Below are 24,961 nucleotides of genomic sequence, written 5' to 3' on the forward strand. Positions count from 1 at the left end.
TTTGTATACTCTGGAGTTGTAATGTCATTTGTTCATTCTAATTAACTTACAGCAGACAAATTCATTTGTGTTCTAAATATATAGAATAATTCTAGCTAATTCGAACTTTAGAAACATGATGAAAAAAATGCTTAAACCACCATTACAATTTCTTTTAAGGTCTCACACTTCCCAAAGCATCGTTTTTTACAACAAAAAATGTTTACAAATGAAAAATAGTATTTTTCTTTGAATGAGGATAAACGAAAAATGCAGTTTGTTTAACATTTTTATCAGTTAATAGTAGATAGTTATACATTTTGACAGTTTTTGTCTTTGCACTTGTAATTTTTTAATTATCTTTTTTTTCACATTTTGTTTACTGCTTTCCTGTTCTTTTTCTTGACCTTTGAATTTCTCAACATTCTGCTGTATGTTGGTTGGTGTTATGAATACCTCGTGCCATTCATGTGATCATCCATTGAAGACTCATCACTTTGGGAGATGCAGATCGACATGCATGAAAATCTCAGCTGAAGCTCCTTGCCTAACACGCCTGTTATGCTAATGAATTTCATGTGCTATTCTAACCTTTCAGATCAGAGAGGCAAGAAGGAGAATAAGTTGATTTTCCTGGGGTAACCATTTTCATCAGTTGCTTTTTATGTTGTGTTTCCGGTAGTGTAATGGCATGACCGTGTACAGCACTGAGGTACTTCAGACCTGGTGACAAGGTTATTACCTCCCTTTGTATCGTCAGTATCCTCATCATCCTTATCGTCATGTTGTCCTGTGTCATCCCATGTCATAAGTATCATCCTGTGTGTCATCACTCCCGAGTACAATCATACCATTTCATTGTCAAAATCAAAACAACCTGACAATCATGAAAAATACTGCCGGTTGTTTACTTATTTCAATTTTTATGTTTTTCTATACAATGCTTTGTTTAACCACCCCCAGGAAATAATCCCACCTCATCCTGTACACGACATTTTTTTCCTACAATGACCAGATTCTTCGGTTGGATTCCAAGGAATACTTTATAATGGTTTCTGCAGTTTTTTATTTTACGCAGGCCTTGTTGTCTGGTGACTCTTAACTTATTGTGTTGAATAGTTATGCAGTTTGTTTTTTGCTTTGTCAGTAGTGTGAATGTTCTTGTAGTTTTAAGAAACATGCCTTGACAGTGTTGTTAATCTGTTTGCAGTTTACATGTATTTTAATGTGTGATTAAAGCTGAAGAGGAAGCTTATTTATTGTGTACAATCATTCATGTATGTCCTGGTTTAAACTAATGTTTTAAATTTATTTGATTTTGTTACCTTGTTCTTATGATGAATGTATACATGCATGTAAACAAACAAGATTATTGACATTATCTGCACACACCGAGGATATCAAATATGTCTATCATATCTATCCTTCTGAACTTTCTTAAGGCATTTAACAAGACCTGGGTTCTGTACTCTCAATTTATATCAGTGGCACTAACTCCAGTTTCAAAATTCACCTAACAAGTCTAAACTGGGTGTGGACCATCTGTTTGAATTGATTTGATTGGGCATTATGATAGCAACCAGAAAAATACATTTTGGTGCAAATATCATAAATATATACCTCATATAGTCGTTTCTATGACAGTGGTTGAGTTCAGCACTAAACATCTGGATAATCGGTATGCATGAAAACTATGTTGTAACAGTACCTAACTTCCTTTATAATGTTAGGTACTACATTGTTATTTTGGTATGAATATAAGTATATCTTGTTATATCCTTTCATGAGTGAGTGAGTATATATGCATGATAGAAACTGTCAGTATTACATTCTCTGCATGAGTTTCACAACTTAGTGTCTTCATAGAGTCTGCAATGAACAATCTAGTCATATATGGATCTCAATACTAAAATACTTTCACAAAAACAGAACAGCAATATCTCTGTATTGAAGGATTGCCTCAAGAACCACATAACTCCTTAGCTTCTACCCTTTGTACCAATACTTTCCTATCATGCTTCTTAACAGAATTATCCAAAATTCAACTTGTAAATAACATATTTAAGGTTGATGAGTTTCTATATTAAGGTTAACTGTGTAGCTTTCTATATCCGTGTTCAGAAATCCCAAGTCTGGATGTATCTAGAGATGCTATGTCTGTGCCCCATCCTCACTGTTATCATCACACCGTCTTTTGCACATTCACTTACATGCTAAGTCCAATGTTTTCCACAGACATGTCCACTGTCATTGTCTCAAACCATAGCATCTTCATGTCACAGATACCAGTAGAAAGCTACCAGTATGTTTTCTTTTCTGATAAAAAAATATGTGGTTTGCACACTGATATGCTAATTCATGTACAGTTGGAGACAAAGGGAGATAACACTGAAGAGCGCAGAATGATTGCCTCTAAAAATATTGATGATAATTGGCTACAAATGTGTGTTGTGACGAAGTGGTATTCTGCGTGACGGTTTCCAGGTTGTTGGTTTGACTGACAGCTGTGACATGTCTGTGTTACACAGGTTGAGTTTTAGCATCTGATCTTGCGTTTTCAGTGGATACTACAGAGGAGGAAGATGATATGATGATTGAATGGTTCAAACTCATCAACTCCAAGAACGAGCTGGTTCGCAAAGAGGCTGACCTAATATACATGTGAGTGCAGGGAATTGGTAATGATGTTTGTCACTGACACCAATTATGCCAGTACATATCACATATCATATACAGACGACCCATGAAGGTCCCGGGGTAAAATAGGCCTTCAGCAACCCATACTTGCCATACAAGGCGACTGTGCTTGTCGTAAGAGGCAACTAATGGGATCGGGTGGTCAGGCTCGCTGACTTGTTGACACCTTTCATCGGTTCCCAATTGCACAGATCGATGCTCATGTTCTTGATCACTGGATTGTCTGGTCCAGACTCGATTATTTACAGACTGCTGCCATATAGCTGGAATATTGCTGTGCTGCGTAAAACTAAACTCACTTACTCACTCATATACAGACACACGCATGGAAGGAAACAGTGTTGAAACTCAGGAAATTTAGAGTTCAATCCCCAGTTGTGTCACACCGAAACATGTTAAAATATGGTGCTTGTTGGTTCCTTTCTGCCAGTCAGAAATAAGGGGTACAACAGCTCCTGGTCGACTCAAAGTCAGTATTGTGTCCGAGTGGCGTATTCATGCAGAGCTGTGGTATGGTATCTCAGTGAGCTAGCACTACGAAACCAGCTCAAATCTGGGCTAATACAAGCACATTCACACACATGTACATTGTCATAACTTTGAAATATTCGGAAGTAGTATGAGATTTCACCTCACCTCACCTCACCTCACCTCACCTCACCTCACCTCACCCTTGTGAAGGGACATCTTGTGACAGTGATGCAGTTTTGGCATTCTAAGCAGATTCAACCATATGTGAAGTTCTTAGTTGGCACAGAGAGTTCAACAGCACCACACAAGAGCATATCAAGTTCCTGCTGCATTGACATGTGTATCATGGACCTAATCCAATAATATAAATGTTGTGATTGACAGATCCAAGCAGCAGGATCTAGAGGATCAACAGGAAGACATCGATGAAATGCTGAATTTTCTTGTGGCTATACCAGGTAACTACTAACAGTGAAGCGTGTGTTAAACAAGACAATCTAATCTTGACACTCTGAAACAAACCCTGTATGTATTTGGCACACCACACCCAACAAATCTTGGTATCCCTCAATTAAAGCTTTCCAGTCCTTGGCATTAACCATAGAAGGTCACCTGCAGTTGGGTGAAGGTGATGCACAAGGGCACACAACCCATTCCTGATTTACTTCAACTCTTATATTCAGCAGGGTGAGAAGATCAGACAGTTACTGACACTGTGTCCTGGATCCTGATCTCAAAGCATTTGTAATGTTACTACCTGTTGTAACTCTATGGCTTATACTACTGGCAAACAAAAGATTAGTTTGACCAGCACAGAGAACACAACTATGAGAAGTAGGCGGTTTGTGAAAGGGAGAGCAGTGTATACTAGTACACATGCAGTACATGACGATGAAATTGATTCCTTGCGTAGCTGCACATTCCTTGCTGATAAGATTCACATGCATCAACCATTGCTCTACACTTGATTGCGGGCATCCCTAGTTCCCTTCCCTCACAATGGCAAATGCCAGTGGGTTTCACTCATACATGCTAATACATGTCAATTATCAGGTCGGTGTTCACCTTATCCTTGTTTGCCAGTAGGCTTACAAATTTTGTGGCACCACAAACATTTTGTTGATTGTGAAGAGCCTGGAGATCTGATGGGCCCATCAGACTTGAAACAAGATTTAACAGATTTTTATTTCCCCAGAATCGGAGAAGACTGAGAGTCAGAAGAAGAGAGAGGCTGATCTTATAGAGAAGAAGCTGGATATTGTTAACCGGCGCAGCAGCATTATCGACTGTATTGATGAAGACAGGATCAGGTATGGTATATTCCAGGATTATGTTCACTTTTGATTTATGATGGAACCAATTGAATTTATATTTTAGCATCCTTGCATCCAAAGTTTCAAAAGGATGTAATTGTTTGTTTCTACTTTGTCTCTCAACAAAAATAGTTTTGTGTAAAAGCAAGTCCAAAAGTTTTTCATGATGAAAGGGAGGTAACTCTTGAGTTCTTCATTTGAAAAATGCTCCAAGGGACAGTATCTGACAGATTTTTCTCTCTGCTTCTTTTGTCTAGTCATAAGTAACAATGAACATTGGTTCATTAGTGACTAATATCTTCTGAAATGGTTTCAGATATGAGGAAGAAGATAAAGATATTGCCATGATGTTGGAAGAAAAAGGTAAAGCTATGAAAAGGATGATGTGATGAGTGATGTTTGGGGATAGACATATACTTAGCAGGCATGAAACTGCTTCTCTAAAAAAAACCAACATTTTTCCTAGTGAGACAGAATGTAGTTTTAGTTTAGGCCAGACCAATTTTATTTCTTATTTTCCAGATTTTTGTCCTTGGAAAACCTAAGGGCAATAGGGAAAATAGAAAATATATTAATCGCCAGTTATAGTAATATATTCCTTTTAAGTACTAAAGGTATTTAACTTTTGGCATTTATGTGGTTCACATGGAGGAAAAACAATCTAAAAAGACTGTTTCCTGTAAATTTACATTTTTGGCCATTATAACATACAGATTTTATTTTTGAGCAGGTCGAATTTTTTTTTTTTCTTATTCTTGAAAAAATATAACTGGCAAATCCATAGAACAAGAAATAAAGTTAGTCAGGCCTTATGGCGTATTGTATTCTTGACTTTAAGTATTCATTGCAAGGATGCTTCCTGATTCATCACCTGCAAGCTTAAATAGTTCACTGCACAGTTAATGGGAAACGGTGAAGTTTGTGTGAGATGAAGGAGTGTAGTTCATGGTTTAGTTTTAAAAGACCTTGAAGGCACCAAAATAACATTGTATTTACCAAACACCATAGACACTACTTTTAGTAGGAATCCGTGTTTCCTGCACTGCATCTTGCTTGTCAGAATTGCATTTCTTAGCTGCCAGGTGTGTCTGAAGATCTGGAACCTCTGTCAGTGTGGATTTTCCTGTCACATCAAAACTGATTCTTCGTGAAATAACTGAAATACTCACACCTTGGATACAATGAGAATTATAAGACAAATACTCATCCATTTTCAAAATGGCTGCCACATCTCACATATCTGTTTTGTCTAAAGTGAGGAGAAGCAGACAAAGGCACATGCGCCAAGGCTATGTTCAAGGTTGGATTCAGAGGTGGTGGGCATTCGTACGTGCCCTTATATGCCGTCAGTGGATTTAGGTAGTATTTCTGGTGCATGATGGTTAAAGTTGTGCTAATAGCAGCATGGTGGGTTTGGGTCTTACGTCTTTGTCATCAACGCTGTCATGTTACCTTCTTCAACACTGCAAACTCATTCTTGTGATGATTCATCATACTTTTACAAAAGAAATTTGTACTGCAGAAAGGCTTTCACACTTTCACTTAAATTTGACATTTGTTTTGTTAGGCCTTTAGTATTAGTCAGTTCTTGGTGCACCATATTCTGTCTTCACTTCTTATCTCTCTTAGTGTCCATGATGTTCCCAAAGTGTTTCTGATTTCTTTCTTTTTTTGTCAAGACAAAAGTTTTATCTTCACAAAGATGGAGTTCTTCTCACAATCTTATATCATGTGTATGTCTAATTTGTTTCATCACTCTTTCAATGATGAAAATTAAAATATTAACTTGCTCATTAATCAAATGCTTGCTGTATATGCTAGTAATATTATAAAATGATGTCAAGAAAGTTGGTATTTCTAAGGCGAGTATAATCTGTTTCATAGTTTCAAGTGAAGGTAAGAGAAGTGTTTCACTACAGAAGTCATGTTTAAAAGAGTATGTTAAGTATTGATTATGTAGTTCAGTATTATACATTTTCAAAACTGTTACATACTGTGACACTTTCATCTGCCGAGGCATTGTTAGTACAATTTGGGTTTGCATACACTTCATTCTTCCATCCCTTGAGAAGACAGAAGTTGTAGTGCAGCTATACAACACACAATATGTCTTTTGCTGTATTGATACATCACAAAACGCTTGCTCAGTTAATTTTTCTTTGTTTATTGGCGTTTGGGTAGCCCTGTGGTTAGAACATTTGCTGTTCATACTGAAGACCCGGGTTAAATTTCCCACATGGGAACAATGTGTGAAGCCCATTTCTGATGTCCCCAGCCATGATATTGCTGGAATATTGCTAAAGGTGGCATAAAACAACACTCACTCACTCACTCCATGACTCCCCCAACCCCAGTATTTCATGAAAACATGAAATTAATCATGCTATGTATCGTATCTTTGCCCCAAGATGAGATATGCCTGTGAAGGTCTCAATGAACACATTAGCCTGCCCATAAAGACAAATGAGGCCTTATCATACTGAAACAATGTGCCGATCTGACACCTGAGTCAGAAACATTGTAATATGTACTGTACAGTGTGCACTCATTGTACTGAATAGCGGATGGTTTCTTCAGAATCAGGCCAGCAAAGCAACAACAAAAATTATATACATTTACCCAAGGGATGGATGAATGCGGTGTATTTAAACCTGTGAAGCAGTGACAATCCTGATGTATGATTTTACATAAGTACTGACAAAGCTACAGATTAGGAAGTCAAACAAGAATGTATTTTAAGTAAACAGGTATGGTAATCATGCTGAATGTGTGCTTGACCTGCTGCAATTACAATACAGCTGCTATGTGCTTGTGTAATAACTATATGTTACATCTATGTGTATTCCCTGCAGTGTAATTTATATACAGACAGTGGGGTAGCCTGATGGTTAAAGAGTCAGCTTGTCCCCACATGAGTTCAGTGTTTGAAGCCAATTTCCAGTGTCCCCTGCCCTATATTGCTAAAAGAGGCTTAAAATCATGCTCAATCACTTGCTATGTGCAATGTATGGTCAAATATTTGGTGTACATGATCCAAATAGTCATATACAAGCCAACCAATATTGTCAATTTTCCCAGAATTCTAATCTATTACATTTTTTTTGTGTGCACATTCACATTTTGTAGAGGAAGATCCCTTCTACTATCTTTTATTGTGTTTCTTCTCTCGTCTTTCACATACTGGGATGAACTGAGAGACAATGTTTGGGGGTATTTCTTTTTCATTAAAGCGATATATATCATTTGAAACATTGGAATGTAGAGTATGTAGTAGATCAGCTGTAATGTATTGTTATTGTGAGTCATGGCACAAGTCTTTCACATATTCATTCCACTAATCGATCTGTTGTTGACATACACATATAATGAGGACTAATTGTACATACTCTTGGAAATAAACTGAACACATCTAGATTACTACATTTGTGAATAATCTTACTCTCCCCATCTTAGTTGCCGCCTTATTTCTGTTTTTCAGACAGAACATCTTGTGAAATGTGGACGAAATGGTTACACTTCCCTGGCTATATAACTATGTATATGGCCATCATAAAACACAAGAATATGCCTTAAAACATGTCTCGCGTTATGGTAGTGTCCATTATTGCCTTTCATCATAACTTTCACCCAGGTGCAATATGTGGTTTAGCAGGCTGTATTGACCAAATTAATTATACTAAACACAAAAGACTTTCATCTAAATATTAACAATTCTATGGCATTTATGTGATTTAAGATCAGTTTTGAAAGCTGCTCTCAAAAGAGCATCAGATTTTGTTCTTCACATCCTCAGTCTGTTATGGAGGGAGAAATGGTTGTGAATGTATTTCAAGTTTTGCATGCTGTTATTTATCTGTTTCAGGATTTTCCAAAGCTTACAAAGGAAATCAAAAGAAGCAAACCAAGTCCAGTGGTTTCACACGGTATTACTGATGTAGCAGTATCTCACATCTGGTGGTACACACACACACACACACAAGATTGTCACATGTGTGTCCCTTACACACTGAACATCATTAAAGGAGGTCTCAACTCATACAAACAGACTGCACATGCCTGATTATCATAGGTCAGCCACAAATACTTAATTCATTTCATTATTTAACTGCAGTAGACTTTGTCCAGAACCATACTTGAACCTTACCAAGATGACATTGTTTAATTGTTATCACAGTGTCATGTCCAAGTCCCACCCATTGTGATGCTTGGATTATGCACAGTTCTCTTGTCAACACCAAGATTTGATTGCAAGAAGGAGACTTTGTGTGGTTTACAATACAGGTCAGAAGTAACATTGCTGCAATATTTCTAGGGGAGGCATGAAGCTACTCTTGTATATCTGTTAAAAGGTGCACATTTCTGAAGTATTGAAACATGTTGGTACACACCTTGACCTGACATTGACTCCGTGTTAATCCCCACCATCAAGCAGTACAGCACAGCACTATAACAAACCACCATTTTGGTTTGAGGATCATCAAGCAGTCTTCAGGGACAAAAAGGGAGATAACCCTTTATATCAGGCCAGAGTAGTCTTGTTATTTACTTTACAGATTTTCCCTTTTAGCCCGTTTGACAAAAGAATAACTAAATCCCATAAGGTAATTGTGTTAGTTGATTTACATTCTATTTATTCTAATAGTCTCCTTCAAAGACTTAACCCAAAGCATGTGGATAGCTGTGTTTTCTCTGAAAACCAAAACTTCTCACAAGAAATATTTTGGAATTAAGCCCTTTCCATTTAAGTGTTGTCTTTTCTTTTCATACTTTTTTGTTCTTATTATTGTTTTGTTTAGTGGCCACTTTTATATTTTTATTTTCTCCAGTCCCCGAGTATCTGAACTATAGCTGTGAAACAAGTAATGAAATTATTCTGGCCTTAGGTGTGATATCTATTGTATACGTAATACAAGGTAAATTCTGCAGCTAATGACATGCAAGAATATCAAGGTAACCAGGATCATGTTTTAATGAGGCAGGAGTTTTATAATGTACAGAAAACATTATTATGTGATGAAAACACCAACACACCTGTTTGAGACTAGTCAGAAATAAGGTATTTATAACATAATAGTTATCTGTCCAGGAATAGAATTGCAATGGATGAGAAAAAAAACAGTATACAAATGTTCTAAGTATTTTTATTTCAACTGCAATGAATACTTGAACTTAGTCGGGTTTTATTGAAATAACTACATGTTTCATTTCACTGTGCTTAAACTTTATAGTGCTAAAGCAGAGAAACACTTTTTATGGACTCTTAAGGAAAACTATTGTAATTAATTCAGAAAGTGTGTAATGAATTATTTATCTTTTGAGTTAAGGTCATGAAAACTTATCAAAACTTTGCTGGTGTCCCATTTTCGTTGGCTTTCTTTGAGAAAAATCTGTGTGGTAGAAGTAATTCCATATTTAATGATAAAATGAACTTGACGTCACTCATTTGTATCACTACTTACAGAATATGGCCTTACTTCTACAACACTGGAGTTTCTGATAGGAAGACAATCTGGAAGAAAATGGTCATTCTGACAATGTTTTGAATTATAATGTAAAGTACTTTGCATTTCCATAGACTTGTATGGTATTTGTTTTTGTTGTAAATTTGCTTGTATAGTTTGTGGTTGTTCTTGAATGTTGTACATTTTTATTTGTCTGCTTGGATTATAGATTAAGCCAAGATATTAAAATGTGCAATATATGTAGACATTTAGATCCAGTAAAACAAACTGTTACTCATATATTGGAAGAGAAATATTTGACTCCAAATAGGAAACATATTTTCTCATGTAGTTTGTTTGTTATTAACTTTCACACATGACTCTAACTGCTACTGATGAAGTAAAATAAATATTGTGACTATTTTCTAATCTTTTTCAATAACCAGTCAGTATTTTTTTTAAACAAATAGAGGAAACGTTTAACCAGACAACTGTTTTAAACCTTAACAATATGTCTCAAGGACAAATTACCGCATTCATGTATTCGCAGCAGGCAAAGAAAGCTTTTAAAATTTCCACTAGACCACCGGCAAGTGGGTAATAGTTTATGGTCATGTCTGTATTGCACTTGTCTAAAATAACACTCAAAGATTTACCTAACTATTGATACAACATTCACTGGCCACCAGGACCTCTGCAAACTTATCATTTCGTGGTCCTGATGAATTTTTACTAGTCAGGAACTACAGGACTAGCATAAATTTCACAAACTTCACCAGTAGAATTAATCATTTTGTACACTAGTCAGTGCTTTATTATATATAAAACATGTTCCCAGCTTTTCTTGTGACTTGCTTGTGCACTTCTTGTTTTTCAAATATGTCCCCTATACTGTTCCTTTGTCGCAACAGCATTGACTTCTTGTGTTGACCATAAAATAGACCCAAATATTTCTCCTTTTACAAGCACAGAGATCAAAATATTACTCAATCAAATATCCGGTCAAAGTAGGTATGCTGTCAAACAGAATAGCTATCCATTGTACCAGCTTGAATTACGCCTAATGAGATAGTGGTAGTAATATAGATATAATATGCTTACCAACATTATTAAGTGTTGACAGTAAATAATAAACTTTCTTAAAGTAACACCCATTTTATTTGCAATACTAATCTCCTGAACACATAGTTTGTAGTTGAAAATCTATTCCAACAATATGCCAAGTCAGAATTTAAATTTATTTACCTAACAATAGCTCCCTTAAAACTGAAATAAATATTTGTTACCGAGTTGTACGAATATTCTATATAATTTTTTTTTGTCAAGTTACAGGCGTGATGTACATTCTGGGTTCTTCAGGGTTTGCGACATAAAACTCAACTCACTCACTCGCTCTTCAGTGTTTCTAATAGATATTTAAATTGAATACTAGTTGAGGATCATTTAAAATAAATCAAATCTTATTGGCAGTACTGATGTGGAATATGATTATTTTTTTTTAATGTGTCAACTGCAAAATATGATTTACAATACGTTCCTCCCACAATCAGTGTGACAAAGTTTATCATAGGTGTATCTCAGGGAATTGACAACAGTGTTAAAGTGGCAGTATTGCTGACTATGTGGATGTTGTTAAAATATTTATGCTATTACCCAATTTTCATAAAATAATTTTAATTGTTGAATAAGTAATAAGCAATACAATAATGCAGTGTGATTTAAACAAACTGTCTCACATCAACTAGTCACAGTAGGAGTCATGTTGATTAAATTATTATTTAACTTAAAAGAGGTCCCATCTAACATTATATCATAAAAATGGCAAAATGAAAAGATTGATATTTGGTCATTCAGTGGATAAATCAGCATTTATATTTTACCATACAACATGATATGGCGTATGATATTCCATGGACATGACAATCAATAGCCATCTCACAAATTTTGTCTTGTATATTATTTTCATTAGAATGGTTGCAAATTCACGTTTATATTTGGATAAATCTAGAATTATTAGGGAGGAGACACATGGTCTCAGGAGCTGCAATTTGCAGGGCAAAGTTGCTCCCCTTTACATTGAAAGGATCTCTTAATGTGTCCAAGTCTCAGATTCTCAAGCATGTCACCAAGGATGGATAACAAATTACTTTAGGGGTCCCTCCAAACTGAATCTATGGGATCTAACAAAAAGGGACCAAAAGAAACATATCTTATTTATTTTGGCCATAGTTTTCACATGAACATTAACATGTCCAAATCTTGTTATGTTTGTCAGCAATGACATGGCTGTAGTGTATCATCACTGTACATTGAGAATACCGTGTCCAAAGCCTGCTAATACTTCCTTCTGCAAATACTGCATTGGAAATCCAATGTAAAGTGCTTGCACTTTCAGTGGACAATTTAAGATATACATAACAAGACAACACTGAATACATTCTCGAACATATTCATCAGATTTAATGAGGTAACCCAGTTGTATAACGTTATACTTCAAATGCTTCAAATGAAAAATGTTGGAGTATTTAGTCAGTGTTGTCATATTTTTAGAGATCATATATTGCATATCACTCATACACTCGCAGAGCTTATGCATAGCAGCTGCACATATATAATACTGTGTTATAACTATTCAACTGTATTGGTGCTATTGTGTACATTTCTGTCATATTCCTTGCCTTTTTGCTTGGCAGACTGCATAAAATAAGAGCATTGATTTGACATCATTTGTACATATTAACATATTTGCTCTTTTTGACAATAAAATGTGTAATGATATTGTAATTTGTGTTTATTCCCACAAAGAAAGGTTTTGTGGTTTTGTTGGATCAGTCAAGGATTTAGTGTCCATGAATTCCATGATGGCCAGATGTACTAGTTTGTTTTACCTGACAAAGACATTGACATTAAGCATGTTTAGGTGAGAGTTAGTGCACTGTCAATTTAAACAGTATTCCATTTATGTCTTGGCATGACGGACTGATGAAACGAACATGAGGGCTTGAAAGTGTTGGATTGGAAAGAAGGACATTCTGTCATTGACAAAGCAGATGTTGACAGGGTAACAGATCATTTTTGTAGGCAAGTTATAATTTAAATGTAATTAATGAACTATGGTACATATGTTTTTCAGTATTATTTTTATTTCTACTGGTATCTATATGTGAGAAGTAGGGTTATTAAAAATACGTCAGGATCTGAAAGATAGTGTCCCCTAAACTTCAGTGCTGAAGACCTGAATGGAGCTGGCAAACAGGAGTGGCCGCCAATTAATGCACCAGAACATCCTTCAAGATTGCATCATCTGAAGTTCTATTGGATAGAACGTTTTGACCATGCATTTTACCATTTTTCACAGTGCAAACTACTGCTTCTCTTTATTTTGTGGAAGGGGGTGGTAGGGGTAGCTTAGTGGTTAATACGTTTGTTCGTCATTCCCAAAGACACAGGTTCAATTCCCCATGTGGGAACAATTTGGGAAGCCCTTTTCTTCTGTTGTCATCTGCTGGAATTTTATTAAAAGCAGTGTAAAAGCTCACAAAGTAGTGAGTTTGTATAAAGACCAATCTGATCATGTTCTTCATTAAAAGTATTGCATCCAAATCTGAGCCAAGGACAACCTTTGCCTCATAAACTATTTCCTCTGGGACTCATGACACCTCTGCTGTGCCTAGGGTGTGTTTCTGTTATCTGATTTCATGTCAGACTTTAATGGTATTTCTATATTATGTAGTTTTCCTTTAAATCAGAATCCAGTAAATAGTACTGTCCACACAAGTTATGTAACAAAGTCAGCAAAATGCTCATGGGACCGAGAAAATAAAACATCATAAAAACCTGTAAATAGCAAAAGGCACCAATTTGGGGTCTGCCACACATATCTACCAAGTTTTACTGACAGATATTAAGAAGTTTTTGAGTTCTGCTCCAGAAACGAAACACACGTCCCACTTTTGAGAGTAAGTCAAAAACGTTCCCATGGAAACTGAGCAAATGATAAATCCCTAAAACCTGGAAATAGCAAAATGGAACCACTTTAGGTTCCGATTGATAATCTACCAAGTTTTGCTGAAAAATATTGAATGGTTTTTGAGTTCTGCTTTGGAAACAAAGCCCATCCCTCCATTTTGAGACTAAGTCCGAAATGTTTCCATGGAATTCTAGAAAAAGATCAATCACAAAAACCTGGAAATAGCAAAAGGCACCACTTTAGGTCCGATTGATATATCTACCAAGTTTTGCTGAAAAATATTGAACGGTTTTTGAGTTCTGCTCCGGACACAAAGTCCATCCCTCCATTTTGAGACTAAGTCCGAAATAATTCCATGAAATTCTAGAAAATGATCAATCACAAAAACCTGTAAATAGCAAAAGGCACCACTCTGGGATCTGCCATACATATCTACCAAGTTACACTGACAGATATTAAGAAGCTTTTGAGTTCTGCAGAAAATAATAAATCCCAAATACCTGTAAATACCAAAAGGCGCCACTTTAGGGCCTGCCACACATATCTACCAAGTTTTGCAGAAAAATATTGAAAGGTTTTTGAGTTCTGCTCCGGAAACGAAGCCCGCCCCACCACTAGACTATCACCAAAATGTTCCACGGAAAAACAAAAAAAATATAAATGCCAAAACTCTGTAAATAGCAAAAGGGACAACTATAGGTTGAGATCATTATATCTATCAAGTTTGGTCTAAAAATATTGAACGGTTTCCGAGTTATGCTCTGGAAACAAAATGATTACGGACGGACAGACAAGGCGTTAACTATATCACCCCACATTACATGCCAGGGGGATGAAAATGAATAGAATGTAGTTATGCATTTTACTGACGATGCATTTTGAGGCATCAGTAAAATGTATTATAACCAACTTTTCACCGCTTTACATTGATGTATATGTGGTGTGATGAGCGTTGTAGGTTGTCTCCTTTTTTTCAAAGTCAGTTGCTCTAAATATTTTTCTGCTAAGGAGCATGTGTCAAATTATCATGAAGTTTTTCCCTTTCTTGTGGCAACAGTCATGTAATTTTTAATGTTGCTGATATGCTTATAACAACAAGCGATATCTTAAAGCCAGAAGTATAAACTTTCCATAAATTGAGCAACAGTTTTCAGATTTACACCTGAAAGGTGAAAGGCAGGCAGCTATCAGCTGGATGCTGGATACATCATCAAAATGGAAAAGCGCTACTTAAAAGTACACAACAGCCATAATCCTTTCTTTTCTGAAGATCATTAATGTGGTCAGCATCTGTGACAACATAAGTAACTTCAAAATGAGTATAATCGTATGAATGTAAGCTTGGATTTGCCTTATGACTTATCTTGTAGCTACATCAGTGGTATTTTGATACAAGTTTCACATGGTTGCAAAATATTCAAAAGAAACCAATGTCTCCTGGTGTTCTGTGCTACCACCAGGAGACGATTGCTCCTTGTGCCTGTCTTGCTAAAATGTGAAATTTGTTTTAAAATACTGGTATACTTGTGAGAAGCAGTCAACGTGTTAATCAACCATTTGTTTCACACTTCCAGTGAGTGAGTGAGTTTGGTTTTACACTGCTTTTAGCAATATTCCAGCGATATCACGGCAGGTTACACCAGAAAATGGGCCTCACACATTGTACCCATGTCGGGAATCGAACCCGGGTCTTCAGCATGACGAGCAAACGCTTTAACCAGTAGACTACCCCACTGCCCCACTTCCAGTGACATGAAGAACCTTGATAATGCAGCGGGTCAATGGTGCCTAAAGTTGTTACCGCATAACACAGTGAACATTGGTCTTTTATTCTCCCTGACAAACTTCACACAATATTATTTTGTCAGCAATTTGACTTGATTGACCCTTTTAAAAATACATATGGTGGCTATTGTTGATGCTAGGCAATAACAACATGATACACAAAGTTGAAAAAAATATTTATATACATTGTAGACAAGTAAACAGATTATTGTGAAAAATAATATAATAGTGGTAAAACAAGGGATCTATTTATGATACCAATCATGGGTGGAATGTGATTGAAAATGCATACATTAGAAGATGAAAATATTACCTGTTTATTGTGATAATAAAAAGAAATAATTATTCAACATCATAAAATAAAACATTAGATTTTTGGCCATTGCAATATGCTGTCCATTTGCATGACAGATGAAAGTATGGACGGATTATGTATATGGTATACATAAATCAAGTAAAAATTGTCCTTGAGAACAATAAGTTCTGAGAGGCTGGGTATTAAAAAGATAACAAATGTGCTGATGCCAGTCAGACAATGAATCTTTTACTGGCCGCAATGAATAGTGAAATGAAAACTACAGAAATTTGAATTAACAATGGTATTAATTCCCTCCCATGTCTTTCAAACCAATAATGATAAGTCCATGCCAACACACTGAAGACTAGACCAAGTTCTGTTAATTTCCATAAATTAGAATGTAGAGGGTAGCAATATTAAGTACTCCTCACAAATAGATGTTTTGTTTCCGTTAGTGAAGTTGGTAGGTGCTGGTTGGTTTTTGTTTAATGCCACACTCAGCAGTATTCCAGCTATATGGTGACAGTCTGTAAACAATCAAGTCTGGACCAGACAATACAGTGATTAACATACAGAAATGTATGTAGAACAGTATGATGTTGGCAGTATGACTTGCCTGGCATAATATGGCTTGTCTAGTTTTATGCCACTATTGTAACATGATCAGTGTACTTGAGACACTTTTTAATCTGACATTGAAGAGTGATTAGTTTGGTTTGTCAATATACCACAGCAGACTACACACCCCAAATCATCATGTCCAAATATCACAGTGATAAGGTTGTTCCCACATTTTGACTGAGATTTGACTTCTCCATGTGATCAATAAAACGTCACAGCTGCTGACTGGGCTCATGAGAGTTGGAGTTCTCTCCCCTTTCAGGAGAATGATGGCTTCGGGATTCCTTTGGATACAGCTTTATTTCGGTCATTTTCCTCAATCAGACGTTTCAGCTCTGCAGTCTTCTTTTTGTCAATAACTTCCATTTCTCTAATTTTCTGTGTAAATAAACAAAAGTTTAGATCCTTCCCTTAGTCATATATTTATCCAATAAGTTGGGTTTCACGTCATTTCTGCCAATCTAGGCTTGAAAGAGCTTTCTTGAATATATATTTAAGGGTCTGTATGACAGACAGATAAGCCTCAAACGGCTGATTTGTCACTTTTCAAATGTTTATCCAAAGCTTTTTCTGAACATACCTGAGAGACTTCCGTCTCTATGATGCCTCTATATTTAGCTCCTTGTCCCAACTTCTCCATGTCAGCCAGAAAGTTCCGTCTTTCATTAATTTCTTCTTGCACTATTGGACACAAGCAGTGATTAGTGCACATGCATTTTATGATTAACTTCAGCAGCAACATTCGATGTCAGTCATCAGTGATGTACGTTTACACTAATTATTTCTTTGAGTGGCATTTTTGGAGTTGGGACATTCAATAATGAGCAAACATTATGGATAAAAACTACTTTTATTACAAGTTCCAATATAGATTTCTATAAGAATCTGTATCAAAATGTCACTCTCACATTATAAAAGAAACTGGTATCCACAAGTTTGTTCACTTTCATACTAGCAGTAGGTCCCACTATGTTAACTTCATTTACTGGATCAAATTGGCTTGTACCATCAATAATATGTGATGGCATAATACATGTACATGGTTTTATGGGTACCAAGAATTTGTGGTCACTGTACTACACATACACCATCTGCTTGTCAGGGTACTTACATTCCTGGAACCTGTCCACGTCTGACTCTTCTCCAATCTCCATGTCAACACGTTTCTGTACTCGAGCCATTGGTATGGGTTCCATATCTTCTCCATAGGCCATGATATTTGCCAGTTTCTCTTTCTCACGAGCTGACCTTGTGTCTTTAGAAAATCAAATAACATTCATTTATCAATGAATGATACTGGCAGCATAGCAGGTCTGTTTAATATTTCCAGTTCCACCCCAACACTGAACCCTCTGTTTGAATTTACATATATTTATATGGCAACTCGACCATAACTTCACATAAGAGCATGGCCACAACATCAGTGCAACTGTGTTCAATTCTGTAAAACTACTAACAAATATCCCTAACATGAATAACAGGAAATCAGTCAGAAAAAGCATACATTATGGCTATAACAAATTTGCTAATGTTAATAAACTTCAATCTGTTAATGAAATCTTACAAATTACCAGTCAATGAGGATGTGTAAATTATTCAAACTTACTTTGTCTTGGTGGAACATAATCTGGTTTTTCAAATGCTCCCATTTCTTCCATTGTATCCTTCGTCCGGACACCACCGCTGTACGTCCTGGAACAAAATATCCGGATGATGCACAGGTGAATATGTCAAGGCCAACACTGGAGTTATAATGTCCTCAGAGATACAGGACTAGGCAAGTCAACAACAACATAGGAGTTGAAAGCAAGCAATGAGTTTACATCTGATAACATCTCAAACAGAGGTAAACGGTATATTATGGTATAAGTACAAATGATAATAAACATCATAAGACATCAAAACAAACATAACAAAATGTTATGGAACAATATTATTGTATGGTTTGGCCCTTGTCAGTTTTCTGCATTATGATCATATGTCATATACTGAAACTAAACGGACTGAACTAATGGCCTTGTACCGCAATATGTACCAAAAATGGCAAGAACATACCGTTTCATCCCTAATCTCAAGACAAAACAAGATTTATCGACCAGATTCAAAACTAACCATTTCAATGATTAGACATTAGACACACTTGATTAGACAAGTTTGTGAATGGTCTAACCTGGTGTACTTTCAGTCAGGGCCAACATGCTTAGAACTTGCTTTACCACATTTTATGGCAAACATGTTATGAAAAAACACAAAGCCATCAAACAGCACCACTTCACCACCAGACTAATCTCTATGGCAGGTTTCAAGAACTATTCAAAAGTTGAGGAGGTTGGCTCTGGAAACAGAAAACGGATGGTGAATAGATATATTATCATACTTATCATTACCTGGGGTTGATTATTTTGCTTGGTTTTGGAGGGGGTTTCTTCTGTCTCGGCCTGGCGCTAGAGGTTGGAGCACACGCTGTGGGTAGACTGCTCCCACCTGCAATAAAGGCACCATGTTGACATCTAGTGTTGGAAATCAGAAACAAAGTCCACTATCAATTATTGGGAGACTTGTGGTGACTGATTATCAGTTTTAGTCAAAATACATGCATTGTCATGTCATTATTCTATCTGTTTATATGCCAAATCTTTATCAGTATGTCTCATATCATTCACAATAGGTGTAGAATTTATTCATAGACAGTTTACAGTAATATTTAATGTAGTAATGAATGCGAAACTATGAATACAATGTGTATAGCTTTATGCTGTTAAGTACGTTTGTTCATGAATATTCAACATTCTAATGGCTAGTTTACTTCATTCAAGTGTGTTATACTAAACAACAAAATTACAATTAATTGTAAGAAATACAAGATAAGAAATATACATCTGTTCTGTCAGATATCAGCATAATTATTTTCAGTGCACTTTATTGTTGTGCTTCATGCTCCTAGGCTACTTCAACCTCATGGATGCCAAGGACTTTTAAGATACAGCAATAAACATAATAAAAGCTCTCTGTGACAGTTTGTTTCATTTGGCATCTTTATGGAAAGTGTGATAAATCAAAATACTGGAATTACTTTTAGCAATATTCCAGCAACGTCACAGCGGGTGACACCAGAAATGGGCTTCACACATTGTACCCATGTGGGGAAAGGAACTCGGGTCTTCGGCAAGACAAGCAAATGCTTTAAACATAAGGCTACCTCACTGCCCTGAAAACCAATTTATCTTATGTATGGTGAAAATACACTCTCCACCTCACCCTTTTATCAACTGTCTCTCTTTCCTGAGTACATACTATGATAAATGCAGTAAGTATTAACAAACTTACACAGACTTTCGCGTTTAACAAAACTGGCCCCAATTTCTTGAAACAAACTTAAATTTTCACTCACATCTCAAACTGAGTTTGACAATTTGAAACAGCTGAATTTTTAACTCGGCTGCATGTTTTTAAATAAAAAAGTCCAAACAACTAAAGAAATCTGTCCACCAATCTCAGATAGTCAACTAAGTTTGCGTTTGATATCGATTTCCGTTCGTTCTGGAAATGCATGTTTCTACGTTTTCTCATATTTGAGTGAAAACTTGAACTTGAGTCAAAGCTCAGGCTTAAGTTTGTTTCAAGAAATTGGGGCCTACTAGCATTTGCATTTGGTGGAAACAAATTATTGATCTCTATCCTCAATTTTAAAGAAACCCACACTAAACATGTACTTCATACAAGGTATTTCAATACAGGCTGTACGTGCAGAAATCTGAGCTTAGTCTCTCAACTTGATGTTAAGTAAAGAAGTAAGGGTTCTTTTGATATTTAAAATTGTCAACAATGAAATATTATATTACCATTCAGAAACACACAGGTTGTAGGTTTGAATCCAGGTTGCTGTATAAACTTTTGCAAATTTACAACAATTTACATCCTGGCAATCTGATCACATGATCAGAAGCACATGGGGTCAGTCAGTCAGAAGGCCTCCATGTTGTGAGCAAAACACACATGGCAGAACACAGATGTGAGTAACTTCTTCAATTTATCTTGCTTCTATGCCCAAACGAGATACAAGATAACATATCGGACATAATCGCTTATTTTGAAATTTTGGATTTTGAATATTTGTACTCTTCATAAGGTTCAGTTTGTATTGTTTACTCAATAGGTATTTTGTTTCTCTTTTGTAGTTTTTCTGAACCTCTCGTCCACCATTTCGCAACGATTGAACGCATATATGCTACAAAGGCAATAGATGGAAATAAACTTTGGTGGAGTGTTTCACCCCAAAGTGATTCTTGCCACAACACAGAACACAGGCACTACTCATTTTACTTCTTGTTTGCTGGATATAGGTTTCAGATAAATAACAGATTATGACTACACGACAATCTCCATATATTGTTTTACACCACACTCAGGAACATTCCAGTTTTATGCTGTCAGTCTGCAAGTAATCAGGTCTTCACCAGACAGTCCACTGATTAACATCATGACCACTAATCTCCAGTGTCCGGATACGATGACGTACGAACACCAAGTCAGCAAGCCTGATCACTTAATCCTGCTAGTCATCTCTTACAACTAGCAGTGGCTGCTCAAAACCAGTTCTAAGTTGGATCTTTACAGGTTTAACATAAAATGTTACATTCAACAAACATTAGTCTGAAATTACAGTGACTGAGGGAGGGAGTGAGTTTAGTTTTACGCCACACTCAGCAATATTCCAGCCATATCGCAGCAGTCTGCAAAGAATCGAGTCTGGACTAGACAATCCAATGATGAACAACATGAGCATCCACCTGCAATTGGGAACCGATGACATGTGTCAACCAAGTCAGCAAGCCTGACCACCCGATCCTGTTAGTGGCCTCTTATGACAAGCATAGTCGCCTTTTATGGCAAGCATGGGTTGCTGAAGGCCTATTCTACCCCGGGACCCTCACAGGTCCAGTGACTGAATAAAGTGATTACAGCAAGAGGAATTCTTAGAAAGTGGGACACAGTGAACACATCAGTAATGAAAATAATGAATATGTCACCAGAATGAATCATTTAGCCAAAATAACGTAAACAACATGTATTGGGGGGTTGGGGAAATCTGTCTTCCAGGTGAAATCTGATGTAATGTTTCTTCCATGGAAGAGCATATATCTCTATATATAACTACATGAATTTCATTTTCTGTGACAATGGTAGTACTATCTTACATACAATCACAGTTGTTGTCAGGTTATAACTATCTTCGTCAGTGAAATCATCCTATGAGAAGTACATGCCTAGAAAATTCAACATTTCAAACCTATTTTGAATGTTCCTAGAGAAATTTCCTGCACTTACCTCTCAGGGACTTTTCAAGATGTCTTTGTTGAAAATTGGTTAATTTTGACTCCTTCATCATTTCTGAAAATGGAATTGCATATTAATCCAGGGTTCCGGTGGATTCAAAATTATACATCAAATACTACATGCTCATTGTAAATAAAAATCATTCAATTAAATATGGCTGTTTGTATGCACAGTCACAAGCAAAATGCTATTTTTCATAATTTATACATTATTTCATATTTTTCATAATGTATACCACATTATTAAACAGATATTATTAAATAAGTAATCAACTGAAAAATACAATACCCATTTGACAAATTCACAAATGTTTTCCTTGCACTTTTACATATGTTTCATTTAGGATAAGCACTAGCCATATCCATTCCACTTTAACAAATGGCCAAATGAGCATGAGGATATCTTACACCACATGATACTATTATGGCTAGTTATTATTAATCTACATGTTTAAGCTTAGTTGTGACTGAAACTTTGTGATTTTCTACAAACAGATGACAACTTCAAGCAAACATTTCTTTCCCCTCATTAACAACAACAACATATATAGCATGATGACAAAAGTATTAGCAATTTTTAAAAGAATGGCTGTTTGGCTTCGATTGCAACATCTTGTATTTTGTGTCTTGCGTCACAAATACTGAACACAGTTTCATGTTTGAGTTTCACTTGTGAGCTTGATATATGATTAGTGCTCATGTGCAGTGACGCCATTATGTTGTCTGCGTAAAATGCAGAAATCGTCTGCTGTAAACAATGGGACAAAAATCAAAAGAAAGAACTAATTCTCGATTTGAAACAGAATGGAAAGCTGCTGACATTGTCAGATTATTATGTGTACCTGAATCAACAGTTCGGTATGTTTAGAAAAAAATATCTGAATCACGATAATGTGGTAAACAGCTGACAAAGTGGTAAGCCGAGAAAAGAGAATATTCATGGTAAAAATGTTTTGTTGAGGAGTATCTGCAAGAATAGACGTAATATTCTAAGAGACATTACCCATGATTATAAAGTTGGTCAACATCAACAAGTAAACAGTAGAACAATTCAACGAGTTTGGGAATGGTGTTTTTTGCCAGATGATTAGAAAGTGCCTTCTTGTGGAGAAAGCGAACAGAAGGAAACAACTTCACTGGTGTTTGGAATGAGTGAGTAAGTGAGTTTAGTTTTACGCCGCACTCAGCAATATTCCAGCTATATGGCGGCGGTCTGTAAATTATCGAGTCTAGACCAGACAATCCAGTGACCAAAAACATGAGCATTGATCTGCGCAAAGGGAAACCGATGATGTGTGTCAATCAAGTCAGCGAGCCTGACCACCCGATCCCATTAGTCGCCTCTTACGACAAGCATTGTCGCCTTTTATGGCAAGCATGGGTTGCTGAAGGCCTATTCTACCCCAGGACCTTCACGGATACACCGGTTTTTGGAAAGGAGAATTTGGACAGTACACAATCGGTGGAAACGTGATATTCAGTGATGAAGCACAGGTAGTTACTGGTCAGAATGCAAGAATTCATTTGGAGAAGCGGGCATGAAGCCTATCGTGCCAAATGCATGATTCACTCAAAACAGGCCATCCTATGGGTTATGATCTGGGGTTCTTTAACTTAGTACAGTTAAAGAAATACTTGAAGACAACCTCTGGCCCGTTCTTGTTCGGCACTTCAACTACATCAGTTTCTAGATGACAACCCCCCAGTGCATCGGGCATGAATTATTCAGGAATACAAGCGTGACAATGCTGTAAATTGCATGACTTGGCCTGTACAGCCTCCTGATCTTAATATTATTGAAAGTGTATGGCTACACATCAAAAGAACACTACAGCGACGATCACAATCTACCCTGACCACTGACGAACTATATGACGCTATCCACGATGCCTGGACAAATATCACTCTACACTATGATAGATACTTATCTGAATCAATTCCACAATGGATTTTGGCCTGAATATACTCCAAAGGGAACTTGACCAAGCACTGAGGTACGGCATTTTTCTTTCCTTGAAATATCACTGATTAAAGGTTTGATGAGGTCCTGTGTTTACTTCCACCATTTTTTAAAAATCACGAATAATTTTGTCATCACGCTGTGCTTTTGAATAGTCTGGTATCATTATGGAGGAAAGGTGTAAAATTACAGAGATTACCTACATGTTCGCTTGTGAATAATGGTGACACTTTAATAACATAAATGATTGCAATTTCGTGATTTCAACATATAACAAATGTTGTGACAGTAAGAGACAAAACATTATACGCATTATTATGTTCTTCAACCTGAGTCAAGGACTCGTCATGGTAGAAAAGATGATAACACTTTTATCTGAAAAAGGTATACGTGATGAATTCTCTTCTTTTCCGACTGCTTTGACACGACAGGGGCATGATACACTAAAATATCTCGTTCCATGAAAGATGTATATCTGATGGATTACCTTTCAATAAGTCATGTGTTTGTTTACTATATTGTACTTGAGGGGCACTCCAAAAACCCCCTTGCTGTTGCTTTGCTCGCTGGTCCGCCATTTTGAAGCTTTGATGGAATCCAAGCAAAACGTCACTTCCGCTTTGTAAAGCCCGGTGATGTTTACATGAAACCAGGGAAACCGAGATGTCGCTATAAAGTGAATAGTTGAAACTAGGGTAATCAAATGTATTTCAACAAGCATTTTCATATGAAAACTTCGGAGCCAAAATCTCCATAATTCTCCTGGAATGCATGTAACTCTGGGCCGTGGCTAGTGAAAATCCAGTCGAACCAGTAAATTTATATCCGACTGGCTGGTGAATTTTCATGGGGACATTTTGTTAATCTATCACTCTCTCCCACAGTCCGTTTGACTAAAAACAGAACCGGTGAACTGCAATCTAACTGGAAAAAACTGATAAACATAAAACCGTTAATGAAACGCTGATCATAATCAAAATATCAGGCCTAGACTATGAGGTTTTTGCAGAATCTATGTCCAAACAATTGTTGTTTAACACTCTGTCATTAAAATACTGAAACAGCTCACTGTTAAGAGAGAGGAGTGCAG

General features: G+C 36.4%; 2 protein-coding genes across 2 annotated transcripts in view; one reads left to right on the top strand and one right to left on the bottom strand.

Moving 5' to 3' along the window:
* The window catches only part of LOC137283178 (MICAL-like protein 2), a 60,783-nt gene extending 48,104 nt beyond the window's left edge, over positions 1-12,679 (top strand). Inside the window, exons 8-12 of the mRNA XM_067814621.1 lie at positions 2,541-2,640; positions 3,532-3,605; positions 4,343-4,457; positions 4,777-4,823; positions 8,323-12,679. Coding sequence (XP_067670722.1) covers positions 2,541-2,640; positions 3,532-3,605; positions 4,343-4,457; positions 4,777-4,823; positions 8,323-8,393 — 407 coding nt within the window. The 3' untranslated portion in view covers positions 8,394-12,679. The remainder of the gene's footprint in view (positions 1-2,540; positions 2,641-3,531; positions 3,606-4,342; positions 4,458-4,776; positions 4,824-8,322) is intronic.
* Positions 12,680-15,820: 3,141 nt separating this feature from the next.
* LOC137283187 (UPF0193 protein EVG1-like) lies at positions 15,821-24,473 on the bottom strand. The gene is made up of 7 exons (XM_067814630.1): positions 24,359-24,473; positions 21,904-21,966; positions 18,963-19,059; positions 18,182-18,267; positions 17,687-17,830; positions 17,156-17,256; positions 15,821-16,953 (listed from the first exon to the last, which is right to left on the bottom strand). Exons 1-7 carry the CDS (start codon positions 24,447-24,449, stop codon positions 16,834-16,836), a joined length of 702 nt encoding a protein of 233 aa, XP_067670731.1. The 5' UTR covers positions 24,450-24,473; the 3' UTR covers positions 15,821-16,833.
* Between the last annotated feature and the right edge of the window lie 488 nt (positions 24,474-24,961).

The sequence above is a fragment of the Haliotis asinina genome, chromosome 5, assembly GCF_037392515.1.
Source record: "Haliotis asinina isolate JCU_RB_2024 chromosome 5, JCU_Hal_asi_v2, whole genome shotgun sequence".
Classification (NCBI taxonomy): Eukaryota; Metazoa; Mollusca; class Gastropoda; order Lepetellida; family Haliotidae; genus Haliotis; species Haliotis asinina.

Excerpts from the sequence above, each read along its gene's own strand:
- LOC137283187 (XM_067814630.1), bottom strand. The coding sequence starts at position 24,449 with ATGGCGGACCAGCGAGCAAAGCAACAGCAAGGGGGTTTTTGGAGTGCC. Across the intron at positions 21,967-24,358 it reads AACACATGACTTATTGAAAG|AAATGATGAAGGAGTCAAAA; the intron begins GTAATCCATCAG and ends TTCCATTTTCAG. Across the intron at positions 17,831-18,181 it reads TTATGTTCCACCAAGACAAA|ACACAAGGTCAGCTCGTGAG; the intron begins GTAAGTTTGAAT and ends GATTTTCTAAAG.